Genomic DNA, 23,025 nt, shown 5'->3' with positions numbered 1-23,025 from the left:
GCCCCACACTTTGCAGAGGAGCTTTGAGGGGGTCTCAGGCCTTTTCCAATGGTGGGGCTCATCTCTTCCAAACCTTTGGGCTAGAGCTGGAGTCAGATTCCACTTCCGGGTCCTTGCTTTGTATCTGGTTGTGGTTGGGGGCCAAGCTGAACTGGCCTCGTGGCTTGCTTGGGGCAGAGAGCAGGAGATGCACATAGGCCACAGATGTGTATCTCACCCTGCTATAGATTCAGGACTGGCAAGGGTCCCACAGCCTTAAAACCCATAACTGTATCTTACTGCAGTAAGTGTGTATGTAATTCCATAAGGTATAATGTACAGTGGTACCTTGGTTCTCAAACACCTTGCTACTCAAACAACTTGGAACCCAAGCACTGCAAACCCGGAAGTAAGTGTTCCGGTTTGTGAACTTTTCTCAGAAGCTGAATGTGCTCCATTTTGAGTGTTATGCTGAGGTCTGTCTGTTTTTGCTATTTATTTTGCGTTTTTGTTTTTGTGGCTCTTTTCGTTTTGTTTTTGCGACTGTGTGGAACCCAGTTCAGCTACTGATTCATTGATTGTGTGACTGCAGTACATTGTTTATTGCTTTCATTTGATGGATCGATGGTCTCATTTGATAGTAAAATTCTTGCTGAATTGCTGTTTCAGAGGTTGTTTTTAGAAGTCTGGAACGGATTAATCCATTTTGCATTACTTTCTATGGGAAAGCACGCCTTGGTTTTGGAACGCTTTGGTTTTGGAACAGACTTCCGGAACGGATTAAGTTTGCAAACCAAGGTACCACTGTACATAGCCCTGGCAATCAACCCCAGTGGGTAAAAGCTCATGCCCCTTTTAAAAGAAATTTCTGATGTAATGTCTAGCTAAAACATCTGGAGAGCACCAGGCTGGGGAACGCGGATTTAGACAGTGTGAGAATTTCCTTTCCATGTAATGGGGAAGGAACCTGTTCCACCCACTAAATACCAACCTCTGCTTCTTGCAAATTCTGGGCACTTGGTGTATATTATTGAGGGAACGGGAGAGAAACTCTTCCCTTTGCAATTGCTTATCTAAACAGATGCAAACTCTGTGGTGCAGAAGGGAAGAGAGCTGCATTAGCCAGAGGCTCGAGATTGTGCTCTTGGGTAGCATAAAGTCTCTGTTTAGCTGCAAACAAAGGTTTTTGTTATAGCAACCACCAGCGAGTCCGCATGCTCCTTTGAAAAAACAACAACACACGAATTGCAAACTTGGGACGGTTCATGTCAGCGAATGGCCCAAACCAAACCCTGTGTGATATTTAAATCATGGTTTCATAATCACCTCGATTTCAGATCAAGCAGGGAGCTCTTGATTCCGTAGGCAGGCAAGTAAGCCGAGACGGAGTTCGAGAGCAGTGGCTCCTTCGCCTTGCGAGTGATCCAGAGGGGCACAGGCCGAGCTAAGCCTTCTCTTCCGGAACCTGCACCCTTCATACCTGGAGCTCTTATTGGGTGTGGGCAACGCCAGTGTCAGATGCTGGGGGTGATTGCTCGTGAGTAACCAGGCAGGACTCCGACCTGGCTTTTACAGGTTTTATTGTACAAACTATTTACAGTGCAGATCTACCAAGTCATGTCCGTCTCAGTCCCTTGCAGAATCCGGGAGTGGCCCCTTCCGGCTTCTCCCCCAACGTAAGAACTTCAGCACCCCAAGTCTCCTCCCCCCTCCTTGTGTTTCACCCCTCTGCACAAGCCGGGCGACGGAAGGGGCGTGCGTCCCTCCTGGCCAGCCTGGCGAGGTGAGGTGCTGGGGCTCTCAGAAGCATCCTCAATCCCTCTCTTCGTTTGGCTGGCCCCTTCCCTCTCTTCACCCCCATCGTTCTGCCCGGACACTGAGGTCCAGCGCCCGAGGGCCTTCTGCCGGTTCCCTCGCTGCGAGAAGCCAAATTACAGGGAACCAGGCAGAGGGCCTTCTTGGTAGTGGCACCCGCCCTGTGGAACGCCCTCCCACCAGATGTCAAAGAGAAAAATAACTACCAGACTTTTAGAAGACATCTGAAGGCAGCCCTGTTTAGGGAAGCTTTTAATGTTTAATAGGTGATTGTATTTTAGTGTTTTGTTGGAAGCAACCCAGAGTGGCTGGGGAAACCTAGCCAGATGGGCAGGGTGTAAATAATAAATTATTATTATTATTATTATTCCTCACTGGAGGTGTGGCTTTTCTCACCGCTAGAAGAGGAACTGCTCCTCAGGAGTTTCAGAGGCTCTCTGTATCCCAACAGCCCCCCTGCCTCCCTCCCCGGTTCTAATGGCTGCCCCCTGACAGCCAGCCAGCTAGGCTGTGCAGCTGATCTTGCCCGACGGTGTTGCATGAAGGCTGGAGTGGTGTCGTAGCCATCCCCCCCAACCCCGCTTGCAAATGTCAAGCGTGGTGGATCTGGCATGGCGGTCGTTGACTGGCGGTGTGCGCCGGAATCAAACCTTGTTTTGAGAGTGCGGGTGGGAGAGCTGGCAAAACCCAGAACTGGAGCGGAACAGAAGAAGGGGAGGGAGACAGAATGCGATGCGTGAATTGTTGGCGGTGGGGGGGGGGAGGAGATGTGGAGTCGGATGTGGCAGGGCCCAGAAGAAGGGATTATCCTAAGAAGCTGAAGGCAAAATGTGCCCTGGCAGAGCAGCTTCAGGAGATGCTGCCTGGATCCCAGCAGGGGTCACAGGCTTGGAGGTGGAGGGGGGCAGCAAGGCTGGGGGGGGGCGCCTGCTTGTTAAAGGAGTTATAGGATCTGGAAGGTTCAGGTGTCAGCTTGTTAGTCCACCCCCCTCTAAAAATGCAAAACATGGAACAGCATCCATGCAGTGCTGGACGCATGTAAAAGAAACATGCAATGAAATATGCCAAGAGAAATATCAAGTAAACTACAAAATGTGAGTCCTGTCTCTGAGACTTGGTTTCCTGCCTATGCAGTTTCAGATAGTACCATTTTGGCCTGAATATGAGCCGCATCCGAATATAAGCCGCACCTTTAAAATTCAAGGGGGAAAAAAGGAAAGAAAAAGACAATACCCGAATGTAAGCCGCTCCCTTAAAATTCCACAGGCACCCACACCCGTTCCGTTTTACCGCATGTCTGTTTCAGCAGCGATATCATAAAAGCCAGTTTTTGTAATTTAAGCCGCACTTTGACTTTTCACGGTCGGAATTTGCGGAAAAAGTGAGGCTTATATTCAGGCTAATGCGGTAATATTGACGCAACTCATAGGATTTTTGACACGCGGATCAGTTGCTTCAACGCTGTCCTTGGCACCTGTCTGTCTCGGGAGACAAGGCCGGAGTGTGCCTTTGGGGTGAGGTCAAGCTGTCGGGAGGTTGTAGCGTCTGCTCTGGCTGTAGAGACCGATATGGGAGAGACATGTTTTGTTGCAGCTGGGGCAGATGAAGGCGTCTGATTGTGCTGCTGCAGATGCACCACAGCATTTCTTCACCCTGCGTTCCTCCCAGAGGTCATTCATTCTCTGGTCACTGCTGTTGATGCACAACCTGACTGTCTCCAGGCCCTGTGGTCATCTGCGAGTGACTCCCATCCGACGGAGTTGATGTTCCTAGTATCACATTTGCAGACATCTTTGTAGCACAGGGGACACGGGTGGCACTGTGGGTTAAACCACAGAACCTAGGGCTTTCTGATCAGAAGGTCGGTGGTTCGAATCCCCACGACGGGGTGAGCTCCCGTTGCTCAGTCCCTGCTCCTGCCAACCTAGCAGTTCGAAAGCACGTCAAAGTGCAAGTAGATAAATAGGTACCACTCCAGCGGGAAGGTAAACGCCGTTTCCGTGCGCTGCTCTGGTTCGCCAGAAGTGGCTTAGTCATGCCGGCACATGACCCAGAAGCTGTACGCCGGCTCCCTCGGCCAATAAAGCGAGATGAGCGCCGCAACCCCAGAGTCGTCCGCTAATGGTCAGGGATCCCTTTACCTTTACTTGTAGCACAGAGTTGATCTGGTGCCAGAAGCCAGCTCCCCATAGAGCAGCGGTTCTCAACCTGTGGGTCCCCAGATGTTGTTGGACTACAACTCCCATCATCCCTGACCACTGGTCATGCTGGCTAGGAATGATGGGAGTTGTAGTCCAACAACATCTGGGGACCCACAGGTTGAGAACCGCTGCCATAGAGCATGATCCTTGGGAGATCCTTCCATTCTCTGGGCATGGCCAAGCCAGTGTAGACGTCGCTGAAAGAGGAGTGTGATCACGCTGGGAATGTGCGGCTTCAACAATTGCATTATATATAAAGCAAGTTGTGTGTTGGGTTTTTGTTTTTGTGCAATCCACGTCCACCCAGTATATGAAGGCCGGCACATAGTTAAACTAGGCAGCAAAGGTCACCAGCCCTGATGGCTTTAAGAGAGGATCAAACGGATTATTGGAGGAGAGGGCGATCGATGGCTTTGATAAACCCAAGTCGCTAGCCATGTGGAAAGACTTTAACACACACACAGCCCTGGCCACAAGACTCTAAGGCTGCGGTCATTACACTTTCGGAGGGCAGGGTGCGAAGAAAGCCGAAGGAAGGACGAACTAGGCATAAATAGGAACTTTGCCTCTTCCCTAGGAAAAGATACCCACTCTTAAGTCCTCCTCCGAAATCCAAAGTCAGATGGGCATCTCTCTGAGAAGCCTCAGCTGCATGGCTAGGGCAGGTGCGTTTTGAAAAGTAAATTATCGTATTTTTTGCACCATAACACTCACTTTTTTCCTCCTAGAAAGTAAGGGGAAATGTCTGTGCGTGTTATGGAGGGAATGCCTACGGATGGCGGGGGGATCTGCTGCAGTCGTGAGCAGAGGATCCATGGTTCCCCTTCCTTCCCTCCTCCGTGGCTCGCTTTGAAACAGCAAAACGGGAGAAGAGCCGCTGAGTGGGGAGGAGAGAGGGACAGAGAGCCTGCTTCTTTAAAGGAGCAAAGCAGGAGAGGAGAGGAGCCGCTTACACGAGTGTAAGCGGCTCCTGTCCGGTTGGTTCCTTTAAAGCAAGCAGGCTCTCTGTCCCTCTCTCCTCCCCACTCAGCTCGCTAAATAGCAGCAAAGATTTTCAGCTCGCTAAGCCGGGGATGAGCGGGGAGGAGGGAGAAAAGCAGAGCCTGCTTGCTTTAAAGGAGCAAAGCGGGAGAGGAGAGGAGCCTTCTCCCCTTAAACCCCTCTTCTGCATTATTAGCAGCATCCTTCTCCACCCACCCCACGCGTGCTCCTTCTCCCCTTAAACCCCTCTTCTTCATTATTAGCAGCATCCTTCTCCACACACCCCACGCGTGCTTCTTCTCCCCTTAAACCCCTCTTCTGCATTATTAGCAGCATCCTTCTCCACCCACCCCACGCGTGCTTCTTCTCCCCTTAAACCCCTCTTCTGCATTATTAGCAGCATCCTTCTCCACACACCCCACGCGAGTTCCTTGTCCCTTGAGTGCTTTTCCTTCCCTCCCCACTTAAAACGTGGTTACAAAGCATGGATCCACATGGATCCTCAGGATTTTTGCACTGGGTCACCCCAAATTCACCATCAGATCACATAGCATGTCCATGGCTACATCTTGCACCAAAAAAATCACGCACCCACTGTTGCCTGGGGCCGCAGTGGTGCAAAAACGTGGTTACAAAGCATGGATCCTCAGGATTTTTGCATTGGGCTACTCCAAACGCACTGTCAGATCACATGTCTGTGGCCACAGCATGAACCACAAAAATAATACATCCACTGTTTCGTTTAGAATATTTTTTTTCTTGTTTTCCTCCTCTAAAAACTACATGCGTGTTATGGTCGGGTGCGTGTTATAGAGCGAAAAATACGGTAATCAAACATTTCTTTTTTATTTATTTATTTTATTTTTATTTATAATTTTCAGTTATATACATTTCAGTAGTTTTACAATCGTTTTAACATTTTGAAACTTGACTTCCTTCCCCCTCATTCTGCAGTTCCTTAAATTTATTTTTTATATTTCCTGCTTGCTCCAAATTAACTTAACTTACTCATTTATTCCGCTACTTTAAATATATACTCTTATAAAGCTGCAGGTTATTACAATAATCCTGCTAATGTCATTTTCTGTTTACAGTTTGTCTGTAAATATTCAACAAACCATTTCCGTTCTTTTATAAAAAGTTTGTTACCTTGATTTCTTATTTTTCCGGTAAGTTTCGCCATTTCCGTGCATTCTGTAAGTTTTTGTATCCATTCTTCTTTTGCTGGAACTTCTTCTTTACATTTTGGGCAAATAACATTTTTGCCACCGTACATGAATAAATTTCTATACAGTTTGGGCAGTTCTGCACCTATAATTCCCAAAAGTAATTCCTTTTGGAAATTAATTAAACATTTCAACCAGGGATGTTCCTAGGGGACCAGATTTATTGGACCATACCAGCCCCCTACCTTGCAGAAATCCATTATGTTGAATACTGCAGACTTCTTACAGCGGCTAGATTAAATGTCCTTGACTCTGCGATATTGTGGAGAAGGTACAGGGGAGTACCATATGCCCAGAGAACCTGTCATTGCGCCATGGGTGTGGTTGAGTCCACCGAACACATTCTCTTGACTTGCCCTTCATATGCAGAGCTTAGACAAAATTTTATAGACCCACACCTATGTCAATTTAGCTTCCTACCCGGAGAAAACCAGGTTTTACACTTGCTGAATAATGTCACTAGAGCTATACCTTCCTTGGTGGCCAAATTTCTTTTTTTAGCTTTTAAGCGTCGCAAGACTATAATTGACTGTATTGATATGGGGCTATCTGTTTAGTTGGCTAAGTTCTAAAATCTTCCTGGATGTTTTAACTGTGTATTGACAAATGTACTTTTTTCTGACTGACGGTCGAATAAAAGGTTGATGATGATAATTAAACATTTCAACCTCCACAGCTGAAGCCTGGGCTGGCCGAGAGCACTGATTGAGGAGTATCGTGGCGCACGCTTTAGAGATGTGCAGAACTTGCGTCTCTTCGGTGCTGAATGTTCAGAAAGCACCCCGGGTAAAGAAAAAGAAAAATCCACGTTGAACGCATTCATTTTTAAAGCACTGCCCTATATATGATGAAGACGGTTAAATGATTCAAACAAGGCTGTTCAGATGGGCCAGCTCTGCGGTAATGAATAATGAAGAATATTTTGCAATTAGATAGCACTCTCAAATGTTCAAAGCGATTCTGGAGCGTTATCTTAGGAACCCACACAAACAGAGCCCTCTGAGCCGAGACGTTAAATCTGAGCAAAATATAGGGCACCCTCCCTGCTCCTGAGCAAAATCTCCCACCTGCAGATGCTGCCTTTTCTGTCTTTCCCACAACAGCAGCCCTCGTCGCCATTCTTTCCCTCTCTTTGGCCCCATTACTTTTCTCTCGTATATATAAGTTTTACATAACAAATTTAAATTCAAACACAGCATTCACCTCTTCATTTTAATAATAATAATAATAATAATAATAATAATAATAATAATAATAATAATAATTTATACCCCGCCCATCTGGCTGAGTGTCCCCAGCCACTCTGGGCGGCTCCCGATCGAGCGTTAAAAACAATACAGCATTAAATATTAAAAGCTTCCCTAAACAGGGCTGCCTTCAGATGTCTTTAAAAGATAGGATAGCTGCTTATTTCCTTCACATCTGAGGGGAGGGCATTCCACAGGGCGGGCGCCACCACCGAAAAGGCCCTCTGCCTGGTTCCCTGTAACCTCACTTCTCGCAATGAGGGAACCGCCAGAAGGCCCTCGGCGCTGAACCTCAGTGTCTGGGCAGAACGATGGGGGTGGAGACGCTCCTTCAGGTATACAGGACCGAGGCCATTTAGGGCTTTCAAGGTCAGCACCAACACTTTGAATTGTGCTCGGAAACATACTGGGAGCCAATGCAGATCTCTCAGGACCAGTGTTATGTGGTCTTTGCAGCCACTCCCAGTCACCAGTCTGGCTGCCGCATTCTGGATTAGTTGTAGTTTCCGGGCCACCTCCAAAGGTAGCCCCACGTAGAGCGCATTGCAGTAGTCCAAGCGAGAGATAACCAGGGCATGCACCACTCTGGCGAGACAGTCTGCTGGCAGGGAGGGTCTCAGCCCTCATACCAGATGGAGCTGGTAAACAGCTGCCCTGGACACAGATTTGACCTGCGCCTCCATGGACAGCTGCGAGTTCAAAATGACTCCCAGGCTGCGCACCTGGTCCTTCAGGGGCACAGTTACCCCATTCAGGACCAGGGAGTCCCCCACACCAGCCTGCCCCCTGTCCCCCAAAAACAGTTCTTCTGTCTTGTCAGGATTCAACCTCAGTCTGAATCCTTTGACTTCCCTCCGCCCTTCCATGGCTACCATTATCAATCCTTCCCCCCCCCCCCACTGATTATCTTATTTTCTCTCATTTGTTTTAAAAAAAATAGAGCTTTGCGTCAGCATCGTTCTATATCAATACATTTATTTATTTTCCATTGTTATTGTGAGAAATTAGGAGGGTCCTGGACCTTGGTTGGTTGCGTTCAGTTGACTGTATGTGTGTAGGGGCGGTTGTGGTTTTGGTAGGTTGTTGGGTCGGATTAGCCATATTGATCCGCATGCTTTTGGGTGGGGGGGGGGGAGAAGCATAGGTCATCGCCTTGTTGTGTTGTGATAAAGGGGAACCGCACAGTTGTGTGCAGATTGGCTTACTTCCTCGAGTCATCGCAAAGGGAGTTACAGTGGCACCTTGGTTCTCAAACGCCTTGGTACTCAAACAACTTGGAACCCTAACACTGCAAACCTGGAAGTAAGTGTTCTGGTTTGCAAACGTTTTTCGGAAGCGGAACGTGCTCCATTTTGGGTGCTACTCTTCCGATTTGAGTCCCACACTTCTCTTTTGAGTGTTACGCTGAGGTCTGTCTGTTTTTGCTATTGATTTTGCCTTTTTGTTTTTGCGGTTCTTTTTGCTTTGTTTTTGCGACTGTGTGGAACGCAGTTCAGCTACTGATTCATTGATTGTGTGATTGTGATACATTGTTTATTGCTTTCATTTTATGGATCAATGGTCTCGTCTGATAGTAAAATCCATGTTAAATTTTTGTTTTAGGGGTTGTTTTTAAAAGTCTGGAACGGATTAATCCGTTCTGCATTACTTTCTATGGGAAAGCGCGCCTTGGTTTTGGAACGCTTTGGAATGGATTTCCAGAGCGGATTAAGTTTGAGAACCAAGGTACCACTGCATTGGTTCCCACAGCACCTTGCAGGGGTATGAGATGCTGTCATTTGGACTCTGGTCACAGGGTGTGTGTGACCTGCCTTCTTTTTGGGGCACCTGGTGAGTTGGGTGATGGTCTCCTACCCTTCCATTTCTACCCTTCCATGATCAGAGCTTCTCCAGCCCTGAGCCAAAGAGCAGAACCCACCCTCAGCTTCTGAAAGGCCCTTTGCAGCGTTCGTCCCCATCTGCAGAGCAGCTGTTCTGGACGAAGGCCACTTTTAAAAGATGTTTTATTTCCTGCTTCTGTTCACCGACGGCATACCATGCTGATGCACATTGTACTTTTTTAAAAAAAAGTTTAGGCTTGCAATTTTAAGTGTGTCTTCTGCAATTTCCTGAGTCCCCTTTTCATCACATAGGAGAGCAGCTTCTAGGAGTAAATATTAGAACTATTTGAGAAGCAATTGTAATAAGCAGATTACGCTAGTAGGACTGCAAGAAGTTTTTTAGGCGTTCCCCCCTAAAAAAAGCTCAACAACTGTTTTGTATGTGACAATGACAATAAAAATTATCGTATCGTAACTGTGGGCAATCCTCTCCCACCAAAAAGCTCAACAATTTTGGCCAAGCCTCCCCCCAAAATAGCTCAACAACTTTGGGGAATCTCCCCCCCCATTTCCCCATTTCCTAAATTTTGAGTCCCCCCAAATTAGGGGGTGTAAATGAGTGTAAATGAGTTTTGATGGATGTAATAATGGGATACTTAATGGTACAGTTTTTGTAAAATATGCAGGGATTTTATGATATGCAAAATGAACCATGGAAGGAGAAGAAGGGAAGTCATCGCGATCTTAAGGATGTAACAACGAGGACTTTAAATTGTAAAGCAGAAAATTTAATAAAATAACATACAAAAAAAGAGAAGCGTTTCTGGGTCTGGGCCAATGCCTGGACAAGAGGTCACCTGGGGACGCCCGGGGCTACGAGCACGACACTGATCCCAACCAGCTTCTAAATGTTTTCCTGTGCTTCTTTTTCCCTAGGCTGGAATGGGTGGAAATCATCGAGCCTCGGACGCGGGAGCGCATGTACGCCAACCTGATCACGGGGGAGTGCGTCTGGGACCCCCCCGCCGGCGTGCGCATCAAGCGCACCAACGAGAACCAGTGGTGGGAGCTCTTTGACCCCAACACCTCGCGCTTCTACTACTACAATGCCTCCACCCAGCGGACCGTGTGGCACCGGCCCCAGAACTGCGACATCATCCCCCTGGCCAAGCTCCAGACCCTGAAGCAGAACACCGAGTCCCCCCGGGCCTCCACCGAGAACAGCCCCGGGCGCAGCAGCAATGTCAGCCGCGAGGGCAGCACCAGCTCCTCCCAGGAGCAGGAGCTGGAGGGCGGCGGGGAGAAGGCGCAGGAGCAGGGCCGGACCCACCGACAGCCCTCCCAGTTCGCCACCGTCAAAGAAGAAACAGAAAGGTAACCTTGCTTTGCGGCGGGGCTTTGGGAACCTGCGGCGGAAGCCACAGGTCTCTGGGTTTCGGGGCTAGTGGGTGGAGCTGTCTGAGCACAGGCCGGCTGTGCTCTGAGCTCTGCCCAGTGACCCTGTGGAGCAGGGAGGAGTATGAGCTTTTGGCTGGTGGGAAGAAGAAGAAGAAGAAGAGTTTGGATTTGATATCCCGCCTTTCACTCCCTTTAAGGAGTCTCAAAGCGGCTAACATTCTCCTTTCCCTTCCTCCCCCACAACAAACACTCTGTGAGGTGAGTGGGGCTGAGAGACTTCAAAGAAGTGTGACTGGCCCAAGGTCACCCAGCAGCTGCATGTGGAGGAGCGGAGACGCAAACCCGGTTCCCCAGATTACGAGACTACCGCTCTTAACCACTACACCACACTGGCTCTCGGAAAGGGCGCATTAGGTGTTTTTAATTTTCTTTTCTTGTTTTTGCACACTCCTCCATTGTTTGCAATCCGAAGCTCGCTTGTAGCCGCTCTGCAGTTTGTTCACGGGGGCAAGGTGCCGCGATTGCCCCGCCAGTCTCAGGATGGCACAGATAGAGAATTTGTGGCCCAGCAGAAGTTGTTGGCCTGCAACTCCCACCAGCCTCAGCCAGCAGTTGGGGTGATGGCCTAGGACCCTTGTACCTACGGGACCGCCTCTCCCAGTATGCCCCACGGAGGACCTTAATGTCCATAAATAGCAACACCCTGGAGGTCCTGGGGCCTAAGGAAGTCAGATTAGCCTCAGCCAGAGCCAGGGCCTTTTCAACACTGGCCCCGGCCTGGTGGAACGCTCTGTCTCATGAGACCAGGGCCCTGCGGGATCTGATTTCTTTCCGCAGGGCCTTTGGCTTGGAATCAACTTGATCCCCTCCCCCTCTTCCTTTTTCCTTTCTCCTTCTGTGATGGAACTCCTATCTGGGGGCTTCCCTGGCTTTTTTCTGGCCCACGTAGGACCAGTCTGGATAGTTGGCCTTGGTGAAGACTTGACATTTTCATCCCCCCAAAAAGTTTTTGATTTGAGTTCCTACTGAAATGAGGCTGCATTTTAATGTTGTATTTGAATCTTGTTTTTAAGTTGTATTTTAATCAGTTGTTTTTATACCTGGTGTTAGCCACCCTGAGCCCTTCTTGGCTGGGGAGGGCAGGGTATAAATATTTTTTTTTAATATTACCGTAGATTCCGGTGTATTAGGCGACTGGGCGTATTAGACGACCCCCCAAATTGGCAGCTGCAATTTGGGGGTTTGTCTTATAAGCCCAGTTGCCCAATATACTGGGCAGCAACGGGGTGGGCTCTGCTCCGTGCCACCCATACCCAGCGTATAAGGCGACCCCCGACTTTGGAGAAGATTTTCCGGGGTTCAAAAGTCGCCTTATACGCCGGAATCTATGGTGTTGTTGTTGTGGTCCAGCAAATGTCTGGATGGTCCCTGCCTTAGAGACTGCTAGCCACGATGAACCAAGAGGGTCTGACTCTGCATCCATAGGCTTCAGCCTGCCTTGCCTGTCTCTCCTGCTCCCTCTCTTTGTATCTTCCTTCCCTTCTGAGCTTCTGAGCCTCCCCAAAACCTTTCCTAGTCTTTCCTACTCCCACCCCCCTCCATCCTGGAATCTCCATCCTAGGAGGATTTTCACCTGCATCTCTCTAGTGGGATAGTAACGAATCGGTGGCACGTGCCCTTCTGACTTGCACTCTTTTAAAGACTCGAGGAATGAGGTTATCACCCCTCTTTTGTTGTCCATTCCGGGTCACCCAAACATTGCCACGGCGTCCTTTCTCTTGGCAGATCAAGGTGAGCAGGTGACAGCAAAGGCTGCAAGGTTTTTAACGGGGGAATCAGAATAAGACCCACTATTTGACTATTGATTCAAAACCCTAAAATCTATTTTATATAATTGACTTTTTACTTCTATTCGTTGTATATTGTATTGCGGTTTTATTGCTATGGCCGATGGCTGACGCAAATAAACATTCATTCATTCATTCATTCATTCATTCATTCTGTAGTGGGATCCAAGACGCCAGGGTCCCCTGTTCTGCAAAAGCGGGCCTTGTCTCTGAGGCAGTGCAAAGCTAACTGAAATGCAGGCAGGGGACTTTAATCTGCTGCGCAGATGGCCCTGCTCCCTCCCCTTTTTGCAGGCTGCAGCAGTTTCCTGAAATACACAAGGAAGAGGTGATGGTTGTTTTCCCCGTTCTCAGTTGATGCTGGCTGGTGCATCACAGCTCTGCTTGCTTATGGTACCTGCCTTGTTTGCAGATGGCTTGTGGACCAATAATCCTGCCCAGGCAAGGAGAGCTTCCTCAGAGCAGGCTGTGGTGAGACACAAAAGCTGGAGTGGCTTTCTGGAGGCGACTGAGAAAGAATGGCCGGCAAAAACCCTGGTCGCTGCAGCCTCAGAGCCACAGCGATCTGGATACGGAAGGAGGACTTCCTTCTCGCTAATTTGAACCGGAGTACAGCATCTGAGCCCCGCAATCCGCTTGAGACGGCGCACAGTGATCATTAATATAATTAATAATAGCAATTAGCCGATCAGTGTCAGTAGTAATTAAAGATCAGCTGGGAGGAGGCAACAGGTGGCTTTCCGCGGGGGTCTTCCCCTGTGCCCGACGGGGGTGCCGTGATTGCTCAATTACATCTGAAGAAGTGCGCATTGCGCCCCCGGCAGGAGCAAAGTTGATCTTGCAGGGCAGGGGGAAAGGGGTTCACTCGGGCGCAAGCGCAGCGTTGGCAGAGAATCTGGTCTAACTGTGTGCCAAATGGTTGGGATGTGTAGGAACAGAGGACGCCAGCCTGGGGGCAGCTGCAGGGTGTTGCTGGTCAGGCCAACCCGCAAAAAACCAGGGGGCAGCAAAGGCAGCGGTGTTTGCTGGGGTGCAGGCCCGCTGTAAAATCCCCACTGTGTCATAGTTCCTGTTGAGTTGCCTCTGAAACGGCCTCCATTCCCCTTTCTAAGGCGCATCTTGGGATTTGACTGAGACAGATCTCCCTTGGTGCATCCCACTTCATGCGATGGCTGGTGCTTGATTCATTTCGTAAAATTTCTTTTTTTTTTTTATAAATATTTATTGAGTTTTCCAATTTTATGCAAACACAAAAAGAAAAAGAAAAAGAAAAATATTAAAAACAAATCAATTTCAATAACAATTTTTCAGTAACATGTTTCTTTGACTTCCTCATACCTCCCCTTCTTGTTTTCTAGTTCAAATTGTTAACCCAGCAAATCCTAATCTCTTAACATTCCTTTTAATTAACACCTTATTTTCCACTCAACTTTTTAAATTCTATGACTTAAACAATTTTAATCCCTGTTATCTTTATCATAACAGCTAGAGACCACAAAAGTTCAATCCAGCATCTTTTCAGAGTTCATTAATTTTGTAGTATTTCTGTAAATAGTCCTTAAATTTCTTCCAATCTTCTTCTGCCGACTCTTCTCCCTGGTCGCGGATTCTGCCGGTCATTTCTGCCAGTCCCATACAGTCAATCAACTTCATCTGCCATTCTTCCAGAGTGGGTAGATCTTGAGTCTTCCAGTGCTTTGCTATAAGTATTCTTGCTGCCGTTGTAGCATACATAAAAAAAAATCTGTCCTCATTTCATAAAATTTCTATGCCGCTTGGTTGTAGAAAAAAACTCAAAGCAGTTTACAGAAAAACAAAAAACAATAACAATAAGAAAAATAACAATGATTTGACAAAGGGTTGAAATAGCAATGGACTAGAAACAGATTGAAACTCAACCCAAAACCTGGGTAGGCTTGCCTGAACAAAAATGCTTTTAGCAGGGGCTGAGAAGATTACAGTGAAGGAACCTGCCTGGTCTCCATAGGCAGGGAGTTCCAAAGTGCAGGGGCTGCCACACTAAAAGACGAATCTCTTATAAACGTGGAGCGGATATTATGAGGCACCTGTAACGCTGCCAGTTCCCCTAATCAAAGAGGTCAAGTGAGCGTTTGTGGAGTCAGGCAGTCTCCTAAATAGTTTTGTTTTAGGGCTTTTCCTCCACTCTTCCAGTTTGTGGTGCATTCACCCTGATTTGTTTCCAGAAAACTTAAGGCAGAGGTTAGACTATGCCTGCTCTTCGTTGTGCATTTGTTCCATTTCGCTTGCTAGGTGGTTACACGACCATGATTTGTTTGCTGTGTGTTCACAGGTCTTTCCAGTGACCCACCCTTTCCCCGCACACTTGGCAATCTATGTCCCCATCTCCTTCCTCACTGCAAAAACACATTTTCCCCCCAAGCAAGTTGGATGTGTCAGGGTGACGAAGCATTTTAATTACGCAAATGTATATTTCTGATAGGGACGCGGGTGGTGCTGTGGGTTAAACCACAGAGCCTAGGACTTGCCGATCAGAAGGTCGGCGGTTCAAATCCCCGCGACGGGGTGAGCTCCCGTTGCTCGGTCCCTGCTCCTGCCAACCTAGCAGTTCGAAAGCACCTCAAAGTACAAGTAGATAACTAGGTACTGCTCTGGCGGGAAGGTAAACGGCATTTCCGTGCGCTGCTCTGGTTCGCCAGAAGCGGCTTAGTCATGCTGGCCACATGACCCAGAAGCTGTACAGCGGCTCCCTCGGCCAATAAAGCGAGATGAGCGCCGCAACCCCAGAGTCGGCCACGACTGGACCTAATGGGGTCTCTTTACCTTTATATTTCTGATAGGCTCTTGAATCACTTCCGCAAATTGTGATGGTTCGGAGGCACCCAAAGTGAAGGACAAGGTGCTGTTGGTGGAGGAAATGCCCTTGGCTTCTGGCCGCCCTGTGGAGCCCAGGGGGGGATAAGCTAAAGGATGCGGCAGCTGCAAATTGAAAATTGATTTTTGATAGCCATGATAGTGTCTTGATGAGCGGATCAGCTGCCGAAGCCTTTTCTTGATTCCTCCCCTTCCGGTTCCGGGAGGTGTGTTTGCAGTGCAGGTCTGCCTTTTAATTTGGCTGTCGGATTATTACTTTTATGAGAGTGTTTAGCACAGCCTGCAGCTGCACCTACTCAACGCGGAGGAAAATAAGCATTATAATTTCATCACGTATCATTTGTCTGCCTAAGCTTTTGTTTCTGAGTGCCAGAGAACATTCTCCGTGGTTTCTAGAACGCCAGACGGTGTAATTTGTTTTTTTTTTCTAGCTTGGAAATTCTAAGAAGTATAGCCTTTGGTGTTCAGAGGACTGAAAAACTCCAAAATAAACCACCCCAGCTCCTGTCACACTCAATGAATCCAAAGCCCCACTTTTGGTACAAGATTCTAGCCTCTTCCATTTCTGTGCCAGGCGGCCGTGGCTCTTGGCTCAGCAACTTTCAGCGGAGATCTCTCTCTCCTAATTGCTCCTTAGCCAAGTTCAGAACTAAGGTCAGCGTCTCTCGGCCACATGGCTGGAAGCAAATTAAACCCGGGGGAAATTACAAGGGGGAAGAAGAAGGAACACGCAAAAGGTTCTCCGCTCTCCCCCTTTCCCTGTCTCTGTTTACAGCTGGGGTTGATGGGAGATGGAGTCCAGAACAGCCGTAGGGCGCACCAAGTTGGGAGGAAAGGCTCGTTATTTCCTGATGCCCCTTTCAGCTCGCGTTTGCAGTTATGCTTTAATTTGTCCCTCCTCGCCACAGCAGCCTCGCAGATAGATGAGGCTGGGGCACAGTCGACACGTTTTGGGAGCGGGGGATACATGAAACTGAACATCTCATAACCAACGTCAGCTCTTGCTTGCTGCGCTGGGCTGTGAGAGCCTCATTTTGGCCCCCTCCCTCTTTTCCTTTCCCGTTTTGGTTTCCTCCAACTTCCGTATTGTTGAGAAGAGCACAGAAATGTCCTTGGTGTGGTTCTGTGGAACTCCCTGACACAGGAGGCAGGGATGGCCCCAACCTAGTGTTGGGATGCGTCCAGGGAGACGGGGGTATTTGTCAGGCCCCTGGCTGGCTGCAGCCACCAGCTGGCAGCCGGGCGAACTCCGGTTCTCGGAACAGCATCAATCAGCGACTCGAGCCTCCGAAACTTTTAGAGACTGAGCACGCTCTAATCAGCAGAGTGAATAACTCTTCACAACGGAAGAGGCGGGCAGAGGCAGATGTAAGCATATTTACAGCATTTTATTCAGCAGCAGGACAAAAGAAAAACATGTCTGCTTCCCTTCGTGTCCAAGCAAACAGCAGTATAGCAAAAGCAATATACAGCGGAAGTTCCCAGCAGACTGTGCTGAAAGTAAACAGACATGTGACATACAACAATCCACATATCTGTTCTAAAGGTGGAATGGAACTATATCCTAACACTTAGATGGCCTTAAAAGAGGAGGAGAGGGAAACTAGCCAAGATGACTACTCTCTGCCTCCACAGTTGGAGGCAGCAATCTGTGAATCCCAGTTGCTGGAAACCTCAGGAGGGGAAAGTTGCTCTTGTGTTCGAATCCTGCTTGCTAGTTTCCCATTGGGGCATCTGTTTGGTGACTGTGAGAACAGGATGCTGCGCTACATGGGCCAATGGCCTGATCCAGTAGGGAAGGCTGAGCCGGGAGACGAATCCCAGGAGACTTCGCTAATCACTTGATGTAGAGAGAAATAAAAGAGGAGATGATGAAAAGGAGAGTGGTCAATTATTCAGATGCAAAAATAAAAGGATTAAGGCTGTGCTGAAGGATCTGCGGCATGTGAGAGGCCACTGTCTCACTGAGCAATGAACCAGGAAGTCTCAGGTTCGGATTCTGCCGTGTCAAGGAGTTTGCAAACTTCGGTGTTTAGTCAAAACAAAAAATTTTTTTTCCTTCCAGTAGCACCTTAAAGACCAACTAAGTTAGTTCTTAGTATGAGCTTTCATGTGCATGCACACTTCTTCAGATATCTTGGTATCTGAAGAAGTGTGCATGCACACGAAAGCTCATACCAAGAACTAACTTAGTTGGTCTTTAAGGTGCTACTGGAAGGAAAAAAAAATTTTTGTTTTGACTATGGCAGACCAACACGGCTACCTATCTATATTCGGTGTTTAGTGCGCCCTCTGCCGTGGTCCGCTGGGTCAGGCCAATGGCCCATCTAGTCCAGCCTCGTGTTTTCACAGCGGTCAAACAGATGCCTCTGTTGGGAAACCCGGAAGCAGGATTCAAACACAAGACCCGTGGTTTCCAGCAACTGGCATTCAGAAACATTTCTGCCTCCAGCCGTTGTGGCTAGTGGCCATCGGCAGCTCTCTCCTCCTCCATGGATTTGACCAATCTCTTTTTAAAGCCACCTGGGTTTGGCCATCACAGCCTCCTGCAGCGGTGAGTTCCACAGTTTACCCGCTGTGCGAAGAAGTAAATTCTTGGCAGTTGCTTCTTCCCCCCCACCTGCTCCTAGGCTTTGCCTGGTTTATAAAAAGAGGTGCTGTAGCAGGGGGACTGCCATGCTTAGGTGTAAATTACAGAAAAGTCATTCCTGCTGGGCGTTTGTGCGTGCCTAGGGTGCTGGTGGGCAAACTGTATTTATTTAGTGAGAGGGGAAAAGATGCTCTCTTTATGTCCAGAGACAGTCTGTTAACTTAGCAAAGACTGTGTGCTAAGTTTGGGGCTGAGCCCTGACATAAATGTGCCGGTTTATGGCATGGATGCATATGGAGGGTTTGCTCTGAGAGATGTTTTTGCTGTACATGTGATCCCTGCTTGAGATGCAAGTCAGAAGATGCATGGATGGATTTCTGAGCATGGTGTTTGCATCCCTTTCTGTGGATAAAAGGAACAGATTTGGTGATTTACTGACTCCTTTCAACTACGTCCTACTACATTTATTGCTCGTATTTTGCTTCAAAACCCTTAGACTCTTCAGGACCCTTCAGGCATGTCCAAAGTCCGTTTGGGGGCCTAATCCGGCCCCAGAGGCAGTTTATTTCCTGTGGTAAAATCCTTTAAAAAGGTCAACAACTTCGATCCTTCACGGCCCTTCACTTCATCAAATCATCATCATCATCAAACCTTTTATTGGCATCACATCCAAACATCCAAAACAAATCAGTACAGAATTACCACTTCTCCAGTGGCACAAAACATTTGCTAAAATAAAGGAGGAGTATTCATCAAATATAGTAAAAGCTATGGTTTTCCCAGTAGTGATGTATGGAAGTGAGAGGTGGACCATAAAGAAGGCTGATGGCCGAAGAATTGATGCTTTTGAATTATGGTGCTGGAGGAGACTCTTGAGAGTCCCTTGGACTGCAAGAAGATCCAACCGATCCATTCTGAAGGAAATCAGCCCTGAGTGCTCACTGGAAGGGCAGATCCTGAAGCTGAGGCTCCAAGATTTTGGCCACCTCATGAGAAGAGAAGACTCCCTGGAAAAGACCCTGATGTTGGGAAAGATGGAGGGCACAAGGAGAAGGGGACGACGGAGGACGAGATGGTTGGACAGTGTTCTCGAAGCTACCAGCATGAGTGACCAAACTGCGGGAGGCAGTGGAAGACAGGAGTGCCTGGCGTGCTCTGGTCCAGGGGGTCACGAAGAGTCGGACACGACTAAACAACAACAACATTCATCAAATCTTATCATTATGGCCATGGGGGCTGATGGGAGATGTAGTCCAAAACCCTTGGAGGGCACCAGGTTGGTGCCAAGGACTCCCCAGGCAGCCTCACCTGCATCTTCATCTCTCCTCCTCCAACTTCCAACAGGCTCTTCATTCCTCCTCTCCTCCCTCCTGCCTCACCGACCTCCCTGGGATGGCTTTTCATTCTCTGACACCCGTCAGTGGTGACATAACTATTTTCTCCCCCCTGCAGGTGACAACAAAGAGGCCCTTGCAATCCCGGCACATCCTGGGAGTTAATTGCTTCCTTCCTTTCTCACAAAAGGCCCATTTTGTCACTTCTTTTGACATGATGCGGGTCCTTGACTTTTTCCAGGGTGCTTTTTCTTACTGCTTGTCCTGTTGTCATTTTCCTCCCCCCCCCCTCCTGTCTCCTGATTTCTTGCTGCAAGATTTCCCTTATTGGCAAGTTTGCCCCAAATTTTACTGTTGGCGCCAAGACCTTCAGTGCTCTTGTCTCCCTGGAGTCCTGAAAGAGGAGGTGAGGGTTGTGTGGTGAGCCCTTTGGCAGCGAGACAGGAAAGAGGAGATCCATCTGCTTTAGCCACTGGCTGCATGTCGTTTACAGCTGTCCATGGAGGCGCAGGTCAATTCTGTGTCCAGGGCAGCTGTTTACCAGCTCCATGTGGTACGCAGGATGAGACCCTCCCTGCCCACAGACTGTCTCGCCAGAGTGGTGCATGCTCTAGTTATCTCCCGCTTGGACTACTGCAATGCGCTCTACGTGGGGCTACCTTTGAAGGTGACTCAGAAACTGCAATTAATCCAGAATGCGGCAGCTAGACTGGTGACTGGGAGTGGCTGCCGGGACCGCATAACACCGGTCCTGAGAGATCTGCATTGGCTCCCAGTACGTTTCCGAGCACAATTCAAAGTGTTGGTGCTGTCCTTTAAAGCCCTAAACGGCCTTGGCCCACTATGTTAAAAACAATACAGCGTCAGACATTAACAACTTCCCTAAACAGGGCCGCCTTCTGTTGTCTTTTAAAAGTAAAATAGTTGTTTATTGCCTTGACATCGGCTGGGAGGGCATTCCACAGGGCAGGCGCCACCACCGAGAAGGCCCTCTGCCTGGTTCCCTGTAACCTCGTTTTCACAGTGAGGGAACCACCAGAAGGCCCTTGGTGCTGGACCTCAGGGTCCAGGTTAGATAATGGGGGTGGAGACGCTCCTTCAGGTATACAGTACCGAGGCCGTTTAGGGCTTTCAAGGTCAGCACCAACCCTTTGAATTGTGCCTGGAAACGTCCTGGGAGCCAATGAAGATCTTTCAGTACTGGTGTTACGTGGTCTCGGCAGCCGCTCCCAGTCACCAGTCTAGCTGCCGCATTCTGGATTAATTGCAGTTTCCGAGTCACCTTCAAAGGTAGCCCCACGTAGAGCGCATTGCAGTAGTCCATTAAGAACTTTCTGAGAGCAAGAGCTGTTTGACAGCAGAACGGACGACCCCAGAAGGTGGCGAATCACTTTCCTTGGAGGCTTTTAACTGGAGTTTGGAGGGTCACCTGCCAGAGATTCTGTAGCTGTGGTTGTTGGACTAGATGACCCTCGCGGGTCCCTTCCACCTCCGCAATTCTTTGATCCTGTAATGGTCTGGCTCGGCATTCGGCAGCTTCTTATACATCCCTGTCCCCTCTTGTCACCCCCTTTTTTTCCCTCCCAGGAGCAGAAGATGGCCGATTAGCAGGGCTGTGCCGAACCTCCTTGTCTCTTGCTGAGCTTTTCATCCTACTGTAGTCCCCACGCCCCAGGTGGGGTCTTCCACCCTGCGTTTTGGGGAGGGGGTTGCGACCTCGCCTGCCCTCTGTTTTGATCTTCGGCTCTCTGAAGCTCCACAGTTGGAAGAGATCAGAGTGCCTGTGATGCACTGGAAGCTAACGGCGGAGGTCTTTTTTATTTTTGGGCTTTGCTTTGCCGTCTCACCGCGGCTGAAGCAATTTGACATCAAAGAGACAAAACCAGGAACGGTTTGTAATTGAGGCTGATGGTGCTGCTGCTGTTTCAGGGATGCTTCCCAGCTTATCCCCAGAGCTTCCATTTCATGCTGGCAAATCCGTCAAGCTTCTTGGGGTGCAGGAGAGGAATAATGAAGATTTCTGAAAGCGCTGCCGCGTAAGGAACCTTTCCCTCCCCACGTTCTCGGCCCTGCCGGGGTTGCTGTTGACAGCAGATTGCTGTTCCTCCGCTTTCCCAAGGCTCCCCGCCGAGAAGGCATGGTCCGTACCACTTGCTCAAACATGTCGGGCTGTTTTCCTTCTCCCGGGCAAGCTGCCAAGCGGTGTCTGGAAAGCCAATTGACAAGTCTCTCTCCAGCAAAGATCTTGGAGATCAGCTGCCGTGGCTGGGGGTTTGGGGGAAGGAAGGGATGTGGCCGAGCGGTTCGTGGGTGGGGGCGGCGGTGGGAGGGGGTCAAGGGCGTTCTGCTGAAGGTTAGTAACACCTGCAGCAATATGGCACTTTTGGTTTCTATGCCACAACTGCTGCTAGAATTTTGCTGGCCAAAAATTGGAAATCACAAGTACCAACAGTGGAGGAATGGCAGATGAAGATGATGGATTTTTCTTTTTTCTTTTTAAAGATATTTATTGAGGTTTTACAAACAAAGGAAAATTACAGAATAAAAAGAAAACAAGAAAAAAAGAGAAAAATACAAAAATACATAGAAAAAAAGAGATACAAAATACAGAAAAAATATATAGAAAAAATTAAAAACAAATCAATTTTTCCATGTCTTAAATTTCGTTTGCTTATTTCCCTGACCTCACACCTCCCTTTTTTGTATTCCCATTCACATGGTTAGTTCAGCAAATCCTTACCCTCTTTCATTTATCTTAACTCCATATCTCAACATATTATAACTATATATTTTCATCCGTTATCAATCTATTTTTACATATTCTTATTGACCTTGTTGCTAAGGCCGCTTAATTTCAATCCAACATCATTTTAACATTCATTAATTTTACAGTGTTTCTGCAAATAGTCTTTAAATTTCTTCCAATCTTCTTCCACCGACTCTTCTCCCTGGTCTCGGATTCTGCCAGTCATTTCCGCCAGTTCCATATCGTCCATCACCTTCACCGGCCACTCTTCCAGGGTGGGTAGCTCTTGTGTCTTCCAATATTTTGCAATGAGTATTCTTGCTGCTGTTGTTGCATACATAAAGAAAGTTCTATCCTTCTTTGGCACCAATTGGCCGACTATGCCCAGGAGAAAGGCCTCTGGTTTCTTCAGGAAGGTATATTTAAATACCTTTTTCATTTCATTATAGATCATCTCCCAGAAAGCCTTAATCTTTGGGCACGTCCACCAAAGGTGAAAGAATGTACCTTCATTTTCTTTGCATTTCCAACATTTATTATCGGGCAAATGATAGATTTTTGCAAGCTTGACTGGTGTCATGTACCACCTGTATATCATTTTCATAATATTCTCTCTTAGGGCATTACATGCTGTAAATTTCATACCTGTGGTCCACAACTGTTCCCAGTCAGCAAACATAATGTTATGTCCAACATCTTGTGCCCATTTAATCATAGCCGATTTAACCATTTCATCCTGAGTATTCCATTTCAACAGCAAGTTATACATTCTTGATAGTATCTTAGTTTTGGGTTCTAACAGTTCTGTTTCTAGTTTAGATTTTTCTACCTGGAAGCCAATTTTCTTGTCCAAATTATAAGCCTCCCTTATTTGATAATAGTGAAGCCAGTCTCGCACTTTATCTTTTAATTTCTCAAAACTCTGCAATTTCAATTTGTCTCCTTCTTGTTCCAAAATTTCCCAATATTTCGGCCATTTGGCCTCCAT

At 48.0% G+C, this 23,025-nt stretch overlaps 1 protein-coding gene across 3 annotated transcripts in view; it reads left to right on the top strand.

Moving 5' to 3' along the window:
* The window catches only part of ARHGAP39 (Rho GTPase activating protein 39), a 216,131-nt gene that overhangs the window by 91,356 nt on the left and 101,750 nt on the right, over nt 1–23,025 (top strand). For all 3 annotated transcript variants that reach the window (XM_083621933.1, XM_083621934.1, XM_083621932.1), the window contains exon 2: nt 10,206–10,643. In XM_083621933.1, coding sequence (XP_083478059.1) covers nt 10,206–10,643 — 438 coding nt within the window. The remainder of the gene's footprint in view (nt 1–10,205; nt 10,644–23,025) is intronic.

The sequence above is a fragment of the Podarcis filfolensis genome (genome assembly GCF_964270895.1).
Source record: "Podarcis filfolensis genome assembly, chromosome: 7".
Classification (NCBI taxonomy): domain Eukaryota; kingdom Metazoa; phylum Chordata; class Lepidosauria; order Squamata; family Lacertidae; genus Podarcis; species Podarcis filfolensis.
Note: the sequence above shows the minus strand (reverse complement) of the source record. Positions and strands in the feature narration are given on the sequence as shown.